Source organism: Chelonia mydas, chromosome 4 (assembly GCF_015237465.2).
Source record: "Chelonia mydas isolate rCheMyd1 chromosome 4, rCheMyd1.pri.v2, whole genome shotgun sequence".
NCBI lineage: Eukaryota > Metazoa > Chordata > Testudines > Cheloniidae > Chelonia > Chelonia mydas.
The window spans coordinates 59,819,678-59,838,976 of NC_057852.1; the positions used below are offsets into that span (position 1 = coordinate 59,819,678).

Sequence of the window (19,299 nt, forward strand, 5' to 3'; positions counted from 1 at the left end):
AGACTTTATGTAAATAAAACATTCCACACAAATTGGAAAGTTGAAATATGATATGAAGATAACTAGTACTGCTTTATTTAACTGGCACTTTCTGTATCTGATGTGAAGGTAAGTAAATGTGGAATGCTAGGAGGTTTACTCTACACAGGGCATGTCACCTTTCATTATACCAAAGATTATTGGCAGTCTTGATTTATTTTTTTTAAAGATCAGCTGTCTACCTCACAGGTTGCTCAAACAGTGCAGTATCATTTGTAGGTTTCAGCTATATGGAAATTTTTTCAGATTACAGTTTTCAAGTGCAGTTCTATTATGAAAAGTGATCATGTAAAAATAGCACTACATTACTCTACATCTACGGAACTGTTCCTTGTGTGTATTAGAGAGCTATTTGCTTGCTTTAGCATCAAAAGCAAGTGCTTAACTCTTGTTAGGCCGTACAGACGACAGTTAAGAGAAATCCAGGTTCATTTTCTATTTATGCATAATGCAGAAGTGTCTACAGTTCCAGTGATTTACATCAGTGTAAATAGGGTTTGTATACGTCTTCAAATTATGTCCTCAGTGACTAAGGGTTTACGGAGGTGACTGCAGGACATAATTGACCTTTATAACCTTTGTTACAAGTGACTGGTGAAGAATCTACCTTGACCTCTGAACCCAGTTTTAGTTTGCAAGTTTAGTCTCCTTTCCAGGGCAGACATCTCCTCATGCTGCCCTTCTGACAGCCTTGGGAGCATGGCGAAGAGAGACTTATGAGAGAAGCCAACATGAAACTGAGTGGCAGGAGTAGAGAGAAACAGCTGCAGCTAGGACTTTGGACACTTGCACGAGTATCTGGCTGGTTTTTGCAGCTTTTACTCTGGATGTTTTTTCTCTCTGCTGATTGGATATTTGCTCCAGTTTCCTCACTGTCTCTTTTCTTCACCTTCATTCCACTAGCCCCCTCCTACACCTCTTCTTTCCGCCTCCCTTCAGTTTCTCCTCTACTTCACTTTGTTTCTCTTTTCCACTAATGTACTTTGTGACTCAAAGCACCCTGTATTCACACCTTTACACATGATATAGTCTTGTACAAAAGACACCTGATGAGGTATCATCTGAACACTCATAAATCACTGGTCAGTAATATGGTAAAATGTAATGTAGCAACATTATATGTACAGTTGTGAATTCCCCCTTATGGTAATACTTGTTCAAAACCAGACAGCCCTGCCTAGGAAAAGGTTGTTAAACAGGCCTAGCCTAAACAAAGAATTGTGTGTTTATCTCAATTTACATGGAAGTAATAAACAGAACCATCAAGACAGTTGCTGGGGGGAGGAGAGTGCAGGAAACGGAACAATTTGCATTTTAGCAAACTCCAGCTATGGGCAGGGGGAATAGAGCATGGAGCCTCCTTCACCACCAGGTTCCATCTCGTCTTCCTCACTTCTTGAATAAACTTTATTGTGAGGGGTGACCTTCAGAGGAATCCATTTCAGAGGTTCACTGGACTATAAGAGAAAGGGGGAGACAATCTCAAATGTATTTGTTCACCTAAGAAGACAAAGAAACCCGCAACTTTCTGCCTCTGGAAGAGATCCTGACTGAGAGGTGGGGAGTCCGCTACCATCTTACTGGAAGACTGGGTGAGAGAGACTGTCTTGAACAAAGCCCAAACCAAACCCTGCTAGATTAGGTTTTAGACTTTTACATGAGCATTAGCACTTTTATTTGCTTCTGTATTTCTAACTTCATCTGTTATACTTGAACTCACTTAAAATGCTATCTTCTTTTGCTTTATTTTATTATTAATATAAACCAACAGTGCTGTGTCTGTACCAAAGTGAATGTTAACTCCAGTTAATGTTGCAGGCTGGTGCGTTTTGTGTCCTTCAAGGAGCGAATGTTGCGGGAGAGGGCTGGATATATCAGAGCACATGGGTCTGGGGGAAGATCAGGACTGGGGTAGTGTTAGGATCATAAATCTGGTAAAGACAAAAGTGTGTCTGATAACTACTGGCAGGCTGTTGGACTCGAAGTGGTCGAATCAGAGCTGTACAACACACAGAACGCAAAGTGCATGCTGGCTGTGTGTCCCAGATAGAGAACCGCTAGTAGCAGAAGCATTTTGGGTCACTCAGGGTTATAATACAAGAAGTGACGCACCCTTTCACTGGTCTGAATTGCACCCCAGAATGTGACATACTCCCAAAAACTTCACCCCAAATATTTAAAAAACTAACAAAATATAAATTTTGGAACTACCATGCCAATTGTAGACCATCACATTGTTCATCCTACTTGTATGTTATATCCCTTCCATCAACTCTTTTATCTTCTGTTGATTTAGATCATAACTGTTTCAGGACAGGGGCTGTTTTATTCTATGTATAGTGCCTGTGCTGGAATTGTTAATATGGGAGACCACAAAACACTAAGTTAACTGTAAATTCCTTTTAAGTCCAATGGTCAAATGCAATTTTATACAATTGCTCTAAACATGTCTAACAGCCTATAAAATAAGCAGTTACTGCACCCAATATAGTAACAAAGTATTTTTAAGCATGTGATCAAGATACTTCCCACCAGGCCAGACCAAGGGAAAACCATGTCATCCTGGCATGCTTCAGCATGATCAGGTAGGGTCTCACAATGAAACCTCAAATTCATAATTCTTTTTATGCCTTTTAACAAACAAATTATGTCCTAGCCAATTACCACTTTACAGAACAACCAATTTGAGACAGTTCACCCTAATTTCCAGGTTTAATCCAGGAAAGATTTACAACCTCCTTTCTACCCAAGGTTTTTCCTCCTTGCTCTTCCCCTCCTTTCTGTTAACACTGGTACGTGGGGTGGGGAGGCCCATGTTGGCTCCCTTTAAGACATTCTTTTTGTCTTATTTAAAACCATCTGCAGTCACTCCTATTGATTGGAGGCCTTCTTTTCATGAGCCCCTTATGTCGGGGTTCTCAAACTTCATTGCACCATGACTCCCTTCTGACAACAAAAAGAGTACATGACCCCAGGAAGTGGGACCAATCCCTGAGCCTGCCAGAGCCCCAACATCCTGGTTGTGTGGGGGGAGTGGGGCAAAGCGCAAGCCCAAGCCTCACCGCCTTTGGCTTTGGCCACAGGCCCCAGCAAGTCTAAGCCAGCACTAGTGACCCCATTAAAATGGGCTTGTGACCTACTTTGGGGTCCCAACACACTGTTGGATAATTGTTGCTTTATCTCATTAATTGTTGTTTGAACCAGACATCATCCCTATTTCATTCCTTCTGGTCTTAAACTCTATTTTCTTGGGATTCCTCCTACCTGCTAGTCAGGGCCTTTTTACAACATCTAGCTGAAGTTTGGTTAAGGAAATATAACTTCAGTTCAATTTTATATTTATTCTACAGCTTAGAATAATGGATCCCTGATCTTGGTTGGGATCCCTAGGTGCTACCATAGTATAAATAATAAGGGCTGACATTTAAAAAAGCACACCTTTTTGTTTGTAAACTGTGCATATTTGTTGTGGAAGTTGACCTTGGTACAACTGGCATTTTTAGTCCAATTTCGAAGTAGAACCATACTTTAAGAAGATAAAGGCCAAAATGCTATTGGCACCTTCTGCTTTATGAATGGTCACAAAATCAGTAAAAGTCCTGGGGAGGTTGTGCAGAATTTTTGTTTGTGCTCCTATGCCACTACAGACATTGTTTTATGCTTTACATGACTAATAGATTTGGGATTTGAGGCTAAGGCTGAAAGGGCTTGTCAGAATGTAACCCAGATAGTGGTCTGATGCATCTTGCATGCAGACCTCCTGCTATTTGGCAGTAGTCTGATTCTCCGTAGTAGCAGCTACAGGCTCCTTTCCCATGCTAGCTCAAAAGGCTGAGACTTGGGACGGTTCACTGACTGCAAGCCCAGAATGGATATCTTGTCCGATGGCCTGTGTTATACAGGAGGTCAAACTTCCTCAAAATAATGGAGAAAGAAATAAGGTTTAGTGGCAAATTAGAAGAGAAACTGTGAGCACAGAGTCTGGAGGATGAACATAGTGGACAGCCTGAAGAAGGAAAGAGTGGAGAGGAGAGAGAGCCAGGAGTCCCAGCAGGTAAAGGAGTGAGAGATGCATCAGAACATAATATGGCTTCTCAGGCAGCAAACACAAATAATGTGGACTCTGGTAGACCTGCACATTTAACAATCGTGGTCTCTCCTCCCTTTGCAGCCCATTGATAATTCAATATTGGGGCCTCTTTATACCTCCCTCCCCCCAACATTCCATGTGGCATCAGAGATTAGTGTACTACCTCTAAAACCACACCCTGGAGTATATGAAAGACAATCACAGCTTCACATACACAGACCTGTGAAACCTACAGTTGGTGTATGTGTAGCTGAAATGGACATGAATGTTCTTTCCCTTTCATAAATTCTCTTCTATTAAGTTTTATTAAGTTTATAATGTATTTGATTTAAAATTTCAGAACTTTTGCACTGATTTTGTTACAGAATAAAATTGTAGTGTTTGCAACATAATTCATCTTTATTATTTCACAACATATGCTGCTTAGTGCTCAGTAGTTCTGAAAGCAGCCAATTACCAGTTACTGCTTGGTGTCACACAGCTCATAGGATCAGTAACAAACAAAATTAATAGGCTAATTAACAATGTTATATTCCTACGTGTACAATAATCACCACACATAGGCCACAAAAGAGCAGGGTCAGATAGCGAACACTATACATTATTCTGGCTCACTGTTAAAAATAAGAACAGCTATACTGGGTCAGACCAAAGGTCCATGTAGCCCAGTATCCTGTTTTCAGACAGTGGCCAATGCCAGGTGCCCCAGAGGGAATGAACAGAACAGGTAATCATCAAGTGATCCATTCCCTGTTGCTCATTCCCAACTTCTGGCAAACAGAGACTGGGGACACCATCTCTGCCCATCCTGGCTAATAGCCATTGATGGACCTATTCTCCTTGAATTTATCTAGTTCTTTTTTGAACCCTGTTATAGTTTTGCCCTTCACAACATTTTCTGGCAAAAAGTTCCGCAGGTTGACTGTGCGTTGTGTGAAGAAATACTTTCCTTTAGCTTGTTTTAAACCTGGTGCCTATTAATTTCATTTGGTGACTCCTAGTTCTTGTGTTATGAGAAAGAGTAAATAGCACTTTCTCCACACCAGTCATGAATTTATAGACCTCAATCATATACCTGCTTAGTCATCTCTTTTCCAAGCTGAAAAGTCCCAGTCTTATTAATCTTTCCTCATACGGAATCAGTTCCATACCCCTAATAATTTTTGTTGCCCTTTTCTGAACCTTTTCCAATTCCAATATATCTTTTTTTGAGATGAGGTGACCACATCTGCACACCGTATTCAAGATGTGGGTGTACCATGGATTTATATAGAGGTAATATTATATTTTCTGTTTTCTCTATTCCTTTCTTAATGATTCCCAGCATTCTGTTTGCTTTTTTTGACTGCCGCTGCACATTGAGTGGATGTTTTCAGAGAACTATCCACAAGGACTCCAACTTTCTTAAGTGGTAACAGCTAATTTAGACCGAATCATTTTATATGTGTAGTTGGGAATATGTTTTCCAATGTGCATTACTTTGCATTTATCAACATTGAATTTCATCTGCCATTTTGTTGCCCAGTCACCCGGTTTTGAGAAATCATTTTATTGCTCTTCAGTCTGTCAGGGACTTAACTATCTTGAGTAGTTTTGTATCATCTGCAAATCTTGCCACCTCCCTGTTTACCCCTTTTTCCAGATCATTTCTGAATATGTTCAATAGGATGGGTCCCAGCAGTACAGACCCCTGGGGGACACCACTATTTACTTCTCTCCATTCTGAAAACTGACCATTTATTCCTACCCTTTTTTTCCTGTCTTTTTAATCAGTTACCAGTCTATGAGAGGACCTTCCCTCTTATCCCATGACTGCTTACTTTGCTTAAGAGCTTTTGGTGGGGGACCTTATTAAAGGCTTTCTGAAAAATCTAAGTACACTATATCCAGTGGATCCCCTTGTCCACATGCTCGTTGACCCTCCTCAAAGAATTCTAGTAGATTGGTAAGGCATGATTTCCCTTTACAAAAACCATGTTGACTATTCCCCAACAAATTATGTTCATCTATGTGTCTGACAATTTTGTTCTTTACTATAGTTTCAGCCAGTTTGCCCAGTACTGAAGTCAGGCTAACCAGCGTGTAATTGCCAGGGTCTCCTCTAGAGTCCTTTTTAAAAAATTGGCGTCACATTAGCTATCCTCTAGTCATTTGGTACAGAAGTTGATTTAAATGACAGGTTACAGACCAAAGTTAATAGTCCTGCAATTTCACATTTGAGTTCCTTCAGAACTCTTGGGTGAATACCATCAGGTCCTGGTGACTTCTTATTGCTTAGTTTATCAATTTGAATGGCTCAGGTTTGGGAATCTCCCTCCCATCCTCAACTGTGAAGACCGATGCAAAGAATTCACTTAGTTTCTCCACAATGGCCTTATCTTCTTTAAGTCTTCCTTTATCTTCTCAATCATACAGTGGCAGACACTTTGCCCATTTGTTTCATAGATATTATGAAAGACACGCAGGCAGCTTTAACCATTGGGATATTTTTCTCACTGAGGTCCAGTCTTGTGAGTGGACAACACCATTGACTCGTCAAATAAGCGAAAGCACATTCAGCTGTCATTCTACACCTGCTGAGCCAGTGGGTCAATCATTCCTTGGTGCTGTCGAGATGGCCGGTGTACAGACTCATGAGCAAGGGGTAGGCTGGGTTTCTCAGACTCAGTGTTGCCATTTCAACATTCCTAATGGTAATCTGCTGGTCTGAAAAGAAAGTCCCTGCTTGTAGCTTTCTGAACAGTTCTGTGTTCTTAAAGATATGCATGTCATGCACCTTCCCTGACCAGCCCACATTGATGTTTGTGAAGCATTGCTGGTGATCCACCAATGCTTTCATAACCACAGAAAAGTAGCCCTTTCTGTTGATGTACTCAGTGGCAAGGTGGTTTTTTGCCAAAATAGGGATATGCATGTCATCTGTCTCTCCACTGCAGTTTGGGAACCCCATAGTTGTGAAGCCATCCACTATGTCCTGCGCATTGCCGAGAGTCTCAGTCCTGCATAGCAGAATGTGATTAATGGCCCTGCACACTTGCATCCCCCACAGTGGATTTCTCTATTGCAAATTGATTCCTGACTGACTGGTAGCAATTGCGTATTCCAAGTTTCCACAGTGCAATCCTACTTGTTTCTCAGCTGTCAGTGCAGCTTTCTTTTTTGTGTCACTGTGCTGGAGCCTGGGCCAAGCTCAGTGGACAGATCTAGGAATGTGGCCTTGTGCATCCAAAGGTTCTGCAGCCAATGCTGATTGTCCCAAATGTGCATTACGAAGGGATCCCACCAGTCAGTTCTAAATTCTCAGGCTGAAAAGCAGTGCTTCACCATCTGCAGCGGCTTGGTGAATACTGCCAACAACCTTGAATTGGTTCTCACTATGTCCCACAGCAGTCTGTCCTCCAAGGAATCATCATGCTCCCCACTCATTTGGTTCTTTTTGCAGTTCTGGAAATGCTGCAGGATTATACGCCTTGTGCTTGCAACGTTTATGAAATGCTGCAGGATTTTATGCCCTGTGCTTGCAAAGTTCATGACAAAAATGCAGAGCTGTGCAGGCTCCATGCTTCTGTCAGAGATGGTGGACAGCCAGGAGGGCCATGCAGGTTTGTGGGATTTTGAAAAAAAGTCATAAAAATTATGGGATATTGATACCATTATGGGATGAAGATAATTGCAAACTGAGAAGTTGATTGCATGCTCCCAGTCACAGCTGCATAACTCATTTTGCCCCGTCAGGCGTTGCCAAAACTTTCCAAAAGTCAGTGCGCTGATGGTGGGGAGTTGCACAGCGGGATGCCTGTTGATGGTGCACCACATTCTGCATCGACACAAGCACTCCTAGTGAGTACATGCATCGCTGACATAGGGAGTCAAGTATGCACATGCACAAGTGATATATTAACTACAGCAGCTGTATGCCAACATACCTTGAGTCGACATAAATTTGTAGTGTAGACATGGCCTTAAACACTTATTACCTCAAAACATCTTAAGGTATGTCTATACAATAATGTAAGACCAGGGGTTTGAACTCTGGCTCAAGCCTAATCTCCCCCCCCCCCCTCCGATTTCTGTGTACACACACACATCGTGCTGATCCAGAGTTTAGACCCAGAGTCTCAAGACCGCACGGGGGTGGAAGGTCTGAGCCTGAGTCGAGCTGGGACCCTCGGTTCCAGCCTTATTTCTTTGCAATGTAGACGCAGCTCCACTGGACTCGTGCTCTGGCAGTCTGCCAAAAGTATCCCACGATCCCATGGCTGACTTTCTTTGTCCAGGACAGTCAAGTTTAGTGAACAATCCAGTTTTGTCACATTGCACCATGAACTAAGGGCTAGAGTGGCCACATTTTAGGAGGGTGCTAGGGAATCTGGGATATGGATGGCTGGACTGGGGCCCACATAATGCAATGTAGATTCTGGAGCCTTAGGTTGGGACCTAGGATTCAACAGTTTCCAACCTGGGGTTACAAATGAGTGTAGGTGCTCAGGCCCTAGGTTAACAAACCAAGTGTCTTCTCACTTGATTTCTATTAATCTTGGGCTTACATTGCAATGTAAACATACCCTTAATGTTTTATGTGGTTTTCCCAGATGGTGGACACCAAAATCATGCTATCTGTCTTGAATACCTCTAATGTGCTTATGATCATATCTAGCTGCTGCAGCTAAGAGCTAAAACTAATTAATCTGCTAAAAATTGGTTATTGATACTGTCCCTTTTACTTTTATAAAATATTCCACTATATAGCATCTGATATAGTGAATTTAGAAGAATTACATTTTAATGTAGAAGGAGCATGGCATTAATATTTTCTGAAAGTTCACTGATTTTCATCAGTAATGTCTGTGAGGTACAACATCTAATCGCTTGCATAAGAATTAATGCATGCTCAACGTATTTCATTTTCAGGTATGTCAGGACACAGCAATGATCCCGCAGCAGCTGATGAATCTCATCCAGCCACAGAAGAGGTCCAGTCTGACTCTGAGGTGATTGGGTGATATTTGTGTAACATTGTAAAATCAACCAATCCCACTAACAGTTTCAGACTGCCAAAAATGCATAATGTAATGCATAATAAAATTCTTGGGTGTGCACACATGCATGTGGTGCCGCTAGATTTCTATTCTGGCCTTTTTAATTCTGGGTCTGGCTTCAGATTGTCCTATTGCATCTGAAGCAGTGAAACTAAGTTTAGTCCATAATTGAGGATCACGTCAGCCAGCAACTTTCCTGCTGTGCTGTGCTACTACTTGATTGTATGAGCTAAATGGATTTAGGGGGGATGGGGGACTAGAAGGAACATACAGGTACTGCAGGAAGAGGCACTGGTAATTAAAAAGATGATGGTCTTCCCTCAGTCTGCTTTGATTAGTTCCTCAGCATGATACAGTAGTTGGGGACATTGCATAGAGTGAAAACTAAAACAGAGACTCTGACCACTTGTAGTTGATGATTAAGGTAGTAAACTTCGGCATCTTTCAGGATGAAAAGGGCTATATTGGACATTGTTAGTCAAAGGACAAAAATATTATTGAGTTTGGATAAGTAAACAAACAACTTAGTGTCAAAAGAAAATTTTCCCTTGAAAGAAAAGACCACCTTGAGGGGATAAATAACAGTAGTGTGTAGTCATCTTATGCATGTCTCGTAATACTTGTCAGTCTGAAGAATTTGGGGAAACTCATAGTGCACATCCCATTGCCACTGGTGGGATGTACTGCAATCCCTTTCCCATGTAGCTGACATGAGAAGATATGTAATTCTGTGGACAATATTAATTAAGTGGAATAGTTTGAGTTGATTCAAGAAACTTTAAATACACTTAATTTTTATATATTTTTTTTCTTTCTGTTACCTAAAATGCACTTCTAATTCAATTCCTGGGAGACCATTTCATCTTGCAAAGTTGGTGGTGAAAAGCCAGGGAACTTGGGCAATAGTCTCACTTGTTGCAGACATGGCTTTGACCACAAAGTGGAAGTATTTGTCAAACACTAATTCATAGAGGATTTGGGAATTTGAGTGGGTGCCCAGCTGCGTATAAAGGTGCTTCCATAGTGAATCAGTTGATTTTGTTGAACATATTTTCCCCATCACAGAATGGGCCAAATACAATTTAGAAAAGAGTGCATCAGTTGATAGGCAAAACTGTCACAAAATGAATGTTCTTCCTAAATGTGTCTGTTCTAGAGTTTCCCTATCTCTTCTTTGAACTAACATGTATATTATTTTTGGACTAATAACCTCTGAAAATGAGGCACAACGTGTAAACTTAAACCGTAATTCTGTACAATCTTGTTATCCCATGGTAGGGACAATGCCACTTATACTGTCTTGGGCCTACTCATCTAAGGCCCCGTTCTGCTCCAGCTGACCTAATGGAAGTAACGAGGGCTCAGCACCTTTCTGGTTCAGGCCATTTTGTGAGAGCATGATGCGTAAAATGCTCTACTCCAATGGTAGAAAGCTTTTCTGTCCAGGTGAAGGCTCGTGTCCAGCTTGTTATATTTTTGTTTGACCGTGTAATGGCTCATGAAATAGAATTCCCTGAAGTGCCAATAATTTGATTTGGAAACTGTTTTTGTTGTACTTAAACAAGGAGATCTGTGTTGTTCTAAATATTGTGGAAATCAGTTGTTGTTCATTTTCTGGGTATCCCATACCTATAGTTTTGTAAAGTTGACTCTTTGAAAGTTCTTGCCCATGGTAGTGTGGCTGAAAATCAAACCGTAAATCGGATTACATTTTGATTTTGTATTAGTTACATGAAAACAACTTATTAAGTAGGTGTTTATGAATTTCACCCTCAATTTGTAATATATTCAAATTAATAAACAGACAAAAGAGAGAATATGGTAATTAAAGATTGATTAAATTAGTATTTGTCTTGGATTAAAGTACCCATTTTAAAATTTAAAATGGGACACTATTTAATGTAGATCCCTCTTTAGCATTTAGTTCATGCAAAAGTTTGTGATTCCACAGAACTCTTCGGAACCTTTTCAGTTGCTCAAATACTCCGACTGTGCCACCCCCTCCTGCTGCTGAACAAAAAATTACTCTCCACTGAGACTAGATTGGGATTTTGCTCATTATATTTTTGTGATGTATTTTGGTTTTCCCCACCTGAAAATCTCCACAAAATACATCCACTTCATGCTGTTTTTGCTTCCTGGTTTTGCTACAGACTTCATATATTGTTTGGGTCAGGAAACATCACTGTACTTCAGTTCCACCATCTATATAATAGTAATTGAGAGGCATAATTCATTAATATGAGTAAAGTGACTTGAAGTCTTTGATGGAAGGCATTTGAGCAAAATATTTAATACTCAAATTGTTGGTAATCCAAAATGTGGTCACTATCAAACTAATGTCTCTTGCATGACAATATGGAACAACCCCGACCTCTTCTAACCTCAACCTAACTATCTCTTCGAAGAATATAGTCTCTTGTACAGTTGATAGAATAACAAATTAAAGTATTTTGACTTGTCCAGAAACTGCAGTACCACATATATTGGCATGATGGCTCCAATGGTTTCTATAACAGCTAGTATTCCATTTCAAGTTGAAGCAGGTCATAATTCTATCATAATGTGGTCTGTATGGAGACTTAGTGTATGAGAGTTCAGTTTTGGAGCAATTTTTAAAAACAGTTCAGCTGTTTTTTAGGTTTCTTAAAATAAGGCTTAATTTTGACAAGTGATTAGCATCTCTGGGCCTAATGTTCTTTCATAGGAGTGGGACAGATTATCTGTCTATTCACCAAGTACTTCTAGTGCATTTAAAACACCTCCTAAATATGTACTGCAGAGCCCTAGGGCTTGTGGTGCACTTTAATGTATTTTTAGCTACATATTCATCCAGTAAACATTGTTGGGTTTGGTTTGATTCTTTTTTGTTTGTTTTTTTTGTAAGAGGGAAATATCATGGGAAAACTGACTAATCTCTATACACTGTATTGTAAAACTGGAAGGTTTGTTTGGACAATGCTTGATCCATTTCAGGAAAACGTGAAGATTTCCAAGAGAGAGGACTCTGCATTTTCAGCCTTTGGGGGGAGTTTGAGAGGGAATTCAGGTGACCCTTGCAAAGAAGGCCTCGCTGCGTTGAGCGTTAATAAGAGGATGCAGTTTGAATTGCTCAGTATTTTTATTTTCCTCTCAAACTCCCCCTAAAGGCTGAAAATGCAGAGTCTATTTTAAGTATTTCTGAGGTGGCTGTCATACATGGTATCTTAGTATCTCCATAGCATTCCTATACCCTTCTGCTTCAGATTTCTGACGCAAAGTTGGGACAGTGCAGGATACTGCATCTGTGACAGTAAATATTTTCAGTGTTTTGATAGATTTTCAAAGAGCTGAAATAAATCTACTTAAATCCCAGGACCTAAGGTCTCTAGTACAATATAATTTCCATAGAAAAGGACTTGTTCTACTAACACTATGTAGGTGCCTATTTCTGTGATACCTAAACATCTTGGTTATACCCTCTAAATCAGGGATTGTGCAATTTTTACTTTATCTTAATGGCTTAATTTACCTCAATGGCTAACATTCTTGCTTTGTGGCTCATGCAACTGATCCCCACAGGAAGCTAAAGATTTATTCCCAGGTCCCTCATTTTACTCTTTCATATTTCACTGTTTTACTTTGCAGTTGGATGAAATTATGATCTTTTCTTTAAAAGACTGAGTGGAGTGAAAAATCGTTACTATAGTCAATGATTTTCTTCTTTTTTTAGGCATGCAGGTGTAATTTATGTAACGTTTATTTGCTTTTCAAAATCATTTGGTGATGGAGAAACACATGGATTAAAATCCATGCTTCAGACACATGCACATTCAGTGCTTGGTTAAAAAATGGATCAATGGTTATCAGAGTCTCGGGAGAGTCTCAAGTTGTAAATGAAGCATTCCTTGTTGAACCAGACTTACTTTATGTCAGCCACACAATTGAAACAATGGTGGAAGAGGGCAAAATATGTATGATAGCAAACTTTATCAGTATGAATTATGCAGGACATCCCAAGCAAGTGTCAATAAATCTTTGTACTACACTAAATTTTCTGTGTGGGGGCAGGAGAGATGCTGGTCTTTAACCCTATTTGAAGGCTTAATTTGTTGTCTAAAATTGTAGTCTTCCTTCCCCAGCTATTGGAACAAATAAGATGCTTTTTGTCTCTTCTCTTCATGATTGTTTAACTAACTGCTGTGGTGGGAGTGGGAAAACATGAACTCAATAATCTGCTCCTTCCTCAGCCTCTTTCCTTTGGGTCTTACTCCCACATAAATGGCTCCAGTAACTGTCTGGTGTTGCTTACTGTTTTACCAAGCTGCAGAAGTGGGAAGCTGAAGTGATTCTTTCTGGGTAGCAGACTTATTGATTGTTGATTTGACTCTGCTGCTTCTGGCAGAGCCATGAACAGCAACAGAAACACTATAGTTGTTTGGTCCAGAAGACAGCGCTGCATTGGTATAATTTGTTCCACATTGCAACAGAAAGGCTAGAATCGTAACTTTTTTAAAAATGAGAGCTTAAATTCTTCAGCAATTGATGATTAAAGCCGCTTCCCTCACAAGGAAGCACTTGCTGCTTGCCATGATGAGTGGGGTTTTTCAAGCTTGGCTCATTTCATTGTTAAGTATTCTGGAATTTGTGAGATATGATGGATGTTGTATGTACCATCTGTCTCTGGGTGCACACATTTACAAGTACAAAAAGTTTATTTCTTTAGGGCCTTCTGAATTTAATTCTACCTCTCAGATTCTGATCTGGATATATAGATGAACTGAATGACATTCTTTAATTACCCAACGCTGTGATGTGGGTCTGGTCCTAACTTTTCTGTTGTCTTAAATCATGGCACTGTGTTGGATAATTTTTTGCAAGTTGTGCATCACACAGGGACTTTGTTTTTGTGTGATTTTAAAATACACTAAATCTGAATTCATTCAGTATCAATGAAATGTTAGAATTAGATTCCCATTGTGTAACAGTAGCTGGTATGTAAAATCAATTGTTAAATATTCTGTCTATCACTTTTATAATATGCAAGTCACTCTGGTGTATTGGCAAATACTAACCTGTTTCTTTTTATGCTGTAGGAGTTTGCAATGGCTCAAGAGTCTCCCAAAAATTCAGCAGCAGAAATTCCTGTGACCAGTAATGGAGAGCTTGAAGATTCACGTGAATGCAATTTTAACAGGGTAAAAAGAATTTCTTCAGTCTTGTTAATTACCACTAAATCACTATCAGAAATCTAGTTAATGAAATGCTGAGGTTACAAGGTAATATGTAATAAACAGAATCTGGCCAGGGTTGATTCCCTAGAGCTTACAGAAGGCTAGATTGGTTAATATTTTATCATGTCAGAGGTGAACCTATTCCTTTCCTTGTAGTCTAACCTTCTCCCCAACTATAAACTGCTACATCAGTGCTACTCAGCCCTCAGTGGTTCAGGAGCCAAATTAGCGATCAGCATTTCCCAAAGAGCCACAATAGTGTGAATTCATTATTTAATTTACTTTCATAATATGTAGTCATATTTAAACAGTATGACGGGGGAAATACTTAGTTTTTATATATCTGTTATTCTTGCAGCAAAATGACTGGCCAAGTATTATTATTTTATCAACTACAATGGGTTAATAATGTAGTAAAAGCATCCTGATAGGTTAATAACGTAGACTGGTGAATTAAATCACACAGTGTTTTTAATATCATGTGCTGCAAAGAGCTGCAGGAGACACATTAAAGAGCCACTTGCAAGCCTCAGTCTGAGTATCACTGTGCTACGTAAAGATGTCTGCAGGCTTGTATTTGTTCAAAGAAATGCGATGGAAAGGCATTCTAGTAGTTTATCAAACAGACAAAAATATAAATTTGAGCTTACCAAAGTTGGTTTGGATAGCCTTTTGGACTACTAGGTTGTCTTGTTCACCCTTAAGCATTAAGTTAAGATACATCTATAAATATGTTAGTACTTTTAAGTGTTTCTAGTAGAGACTTAAGAAAATGTAAGTACTTACAGATTTGTATTATTTCTGTGTGTAAATTCACCCAAATTCCAACGACAATTACTGCTGGGGTTATGAGTTGAAATTAGACGAATGTTTTCTGGTGCCTCAGGTTGCCTTCTATATTTGTTTTTGGTTTTTTTGTACACTTCTATCCTAGTTGTAAACTTAATTTTATATGGCAAAAAGTTAGTTTTCAACAAGCAGTACCTCGCATTTTATTTCTCTGCAGATGAAATTTCTATTGGAGGAGGTAAGGGAATGTCAGTGATCTTGGCAGTCTTTTGGCAGCTTTTTAACAAGTTTTTCCATTAATGCTATGATTAAAGTAGATAAAATCAAGCAGACTCACAAACTGGAGTAAGTTTGTACTGAAATTACTTTACGCTTTCACTATTGTACATTGACAAAACTCTGCCACTAGTAATGTACCATATAGCTCATAGTCCAGCATGTAAATCTTTCGTAATAAAATTTCTCTTAAAAAAAAAAAATAGAGGCTACATTAGGTTTTTGGCCCCAAGTTTTTATTCATTAAAATTTCAAAACATGTATTTTTAAATTGGGTACTTGTGGGGCTATGCAAATACTTTACAGGCAGCTAGTTTACACAACTAGCTGCTTCTTAAGTTTTACTTGCTACAAAGCAGGCCACTTCAAAAAGCTTAAAATAAGAGGTGGCACATTTAAAATTACATGTAACTGCACCTTGGCTTCTGTGTGCAACTGCATCAAGTAGTGTTGCAAAAGGCAGAGGAGTGTAATAGTTCTGTTCATTTGGGTAACTGACGTTTTCGTGCCACATATCTGTATGAAATATACCTATCGTTGTATGGTATCAATAGTTTTCATTCTTTCAACACCCGTGCTTTTTTCCCCCCAGACACTTAATTGATAGCTAATAATTTGTTCCTTGACTGACCAGCAGGGGCTGCTGTGGTATAAGCCATGGAGATTGGGCACTTAGATTTTCAGACTGTAAAAACAAAGGCTGGTTCCTGCTCTAAATTTTTGTTTACCCTCATAGCCTAGAGCTAAGGGACATCTTCCAGTAGAACATGAATTAGAATTAGACCCATACAACACTGAACTGGGGATATTTTTTGTGTGTGTTTTTATTTAAAAAAAAAAAAATACTGGGCAGGACCTAAAAATTAGTAGATCCCCTACTGGATTCTTGAGTGAGGAAGAGACTGATTTTTTTTTTGTTGGCTGGAAGAATTGTTTTCAGGGAATAACACAATCGGCATTTGTGGTCATCAGGTAGGTATAGTGACTGGCTGACAAGAGGAATGGAACTTCATGGGGATGGAACACAGTATGGTGTCCAATAATAAAGATATAAAGCTACTACTGCTCTTATCCCCAGTCATAGGTATATTTTTCTAGTCACCCTGGGTGTGTGTCCTTTTGAGTTTCCATGACTATGCTGTTAATACACGTTATGGGGGAAAAGATACTTCAATGACTTTAAATCTGTGCTGTCAAATGAGAACTTCAAGAGGGCTCCCAGAGTCAGGATATGTGTAATAAATAAGAAGAAAAATTACAAATAACGGTATCCTAAAAGGTAGTTGTGACTGTTTAGGACAACTAGAACAGAACTTAGAGTTCTGCGGTGGCAGTGAACTTGGGCCTTATGCAATAGGAAGAAGCATTGGGCTTGTATTCTGTTAAGGAATTAATTTATTTGGCTTTATAAGGAATTTCATCAGTCCTTGGTTGGTTAGTATTGTGGTAGCAAACCTAGACTGTATGGTAAATGTTAAAATAGACCAAATAAATGTAAGACTAGAAAGTGATGTTTGAGGGTTGTTGGGTTTTTGTTTTGTTTTTTTAAACTTAGTGATTTTCAGATATTTACTCTCTAACTACTAGATCTGCAAAGTCTACTTGAGTTCTTTTACGGTCATAGAGTATTGATGCTAAAGGTCCCACAGTTGGAGCAAGGCTAACACTTCTAACGTACTTTGCTGTATCTTTGACTTTGCAGGGCTAATAAGTAAAAGGAAGCAGAAACTTTCTTTAGTTAGTTAAGTAAGTACTGAAGCGGATGTGGCTTTGAATGCTCACAGAGAGCATGCTAACATGGTGCCACTTTTACATAGTTGCTTTTCAGGTTAAAGCCACACTGAGTAAGAATTCTGATTTTATTTTGCTATGTGGTTCATAAAGCAAATGACTTATGCTTGTCTTAAAAATACAAAACTCTGTGGGCTTTCAGCTAGCCAGGTGCCAAGTGGAGCTGCTTACTTTCTAAGCATGGTATTTTACACCTACATTCAAAGGGTATACATCTACTGTTGCCCAAACAAAATATCAGCAGTATTCTGGGTGCTGACTAATATACAATACAGGCAGATAATATAAAAACAATTTTTTGTGTTTTTTAACCAAAATTGTTGAATTTACTGTGTGCAGGCTAAAAACAGTAGTCTGAAAACTTGTCGTGTTTTAAACCTGTGCAACTGTTCCAATTCTTATAACTTATGCATGACTGTGCAAAGATTAAGAGGAAATTTGTTTTTAACTTAAAATCAGATTTAGAGTAAGAATGGTATTTGAGAACCTTCAAGGATGTTTTATTAAACATTTTAAAATATTTAAAATTTAATACATGCTAATGTACTGTGTTCAGAGAATCTGTGTGTTCTCTTCTAAATTCACTGTTCAGGCAAAATAAGTGGATTTTTTTGCATCATAGTGGCTGGCTAAATAATAGAATTCTAACTACAGAAAATTGAAATTGTGTATAACTGTGTATAGTAGCTTTAGTTCATGGTTACATATGAAAAGTTGCAACAGCTAGTTTTTTTTGTTCACTGACTTTCAGAAGTTACTTGCTTTTTTAGTAACCTAGAAAGTAGAAAATACAAGCAATCCTCAGAGCATAGTGTGCATATAATATCAGTTTTCTGCAGCCTGAAGACGAGAGCTGAATGTCTTCCATCTGCAGTAAGGAAATGTTCTTAAAATACTTACTGTAAACCAGTAGGTTTAAGCAAATGGTGATCGAGAAACTTTGTGTAGCACAATTTTACACTCACATCTGAGACGCCCTCTTAACTTAGAATGTGTGATAATCAGAATTATTGCAAAAAGATTAAAAGCTCACAGGTTGTTTCCTTTGGGGTAGCTTTCTGGATCTGTTTACTATTGTCAGTCTCCCAAAAAAAAAAAAAAAAAAAAAAAAAAAAAAAAAGAAACAAAGGCATAGCAATACTGATTTTGAAGTATTATTTGTCTTGCTTAATCTTTGTTACTTTTAATGATCCTCTTTTGCTTTTTCCTTTTCTCCTGTAATTTTGGTCATTATTTCTGCGTTTAATGTAAAACTATATATATGTGTTAGTTACTGCTCTGAAATTTCTTCCGCTTTGCTGCGAGTATTAGTTTATAGGCAGAGCCAGCACAGCAATGATTAAAGGAGTTCACCTAAGATTGGGGGAAGAAATATTTGTTACTTCAGTTATACAATTATAGTAATACTTCATAAATAAAAGAGGGTGGTGGAGGTGATTACAATCAGTAAATAGACTAAATTTCAAGAAAGTCTTTTTTTATTTTAAATATGTTGGATTCAGTTGAGAATCATTTTAGTATATTTTTTGCTTTTTTAAACTTGTGAAAGTGCCCCACTCAGGGATCTGGGGGCCCCACGTAGGGTTGCCAGATGTTCCGATCGAAAAAGGATCCTGGCAGCTCCAGTCAGCACCACTGACTGGACTGTTAAAAATCTAGTTGGTGGCACTGTTGGTGCAGTGGGGCTGGCAAGCTCCCTGCCAGGCTCCATACAGCTCCCGGCAGCGGCCGGCATGTCCCTCCGGCTCCTATGCAGCATGCAGAGCCCCGTGGCTGCCCCTTCATCTAGGAGCCGGAGGGACATGCTGGCCACTTCCGGGAGCCACCTGAGGTAAATGCCGTCTTTAGCCTGTGCTCCAACACCTTCCCATGCCTCAACCCCCTACCCCAGCTATAAGCCCCTTCCTGGACCCCAAACCCCTCATCCCTGGCCACACCCCAGCCTGGAGCTCCCTCCCACACACTGAACCCCTAATTTCTGGCCCTACCCTGGAGCCCACACCCCCAACCCAGAGCCCAGACCCCATTCCAGACCCAAACCCCCTGCTTCAGTTCGGAGCCC

General features: G+C 39.4%; 1 protein-coding gene across 10 annotated transcripts in view; it reads left to right on the plus strand.

Moving 5' to 3' along the window:
* The window catches only part of ARFIP1 (ADP ribosylation factor interacting protein 1), an 85,547-nt gene that overhangs the window by 4,868 nt on the left and 61,380 nt on the right, over window positions 1-19,299 (plus strand). For 5 of the 10 annotated variants that reach the window (XM_043545829.1, XM_043545830.1, XM_027833425.3 and 2 more), the window contains exons 2-3: window positions 9,041-9,120; window positions 14,244-14,345. In XM_043545829.1, the coding sequence (XP_043401764.1) occupies window positions 9,041-9,120; window positions 14,244-14,345 (182 nt within the window). Of the gene's footprint in view, window positions 1-9,040; window positions 9,121-14,237; window positions 14,346-19,299 lie in introns of those variants that run through there. The other 5 variants (XM_043545833.1, XM_043545832.1, XM_037897406.2 and 2 more) reach the window with 2 other exon arrangements.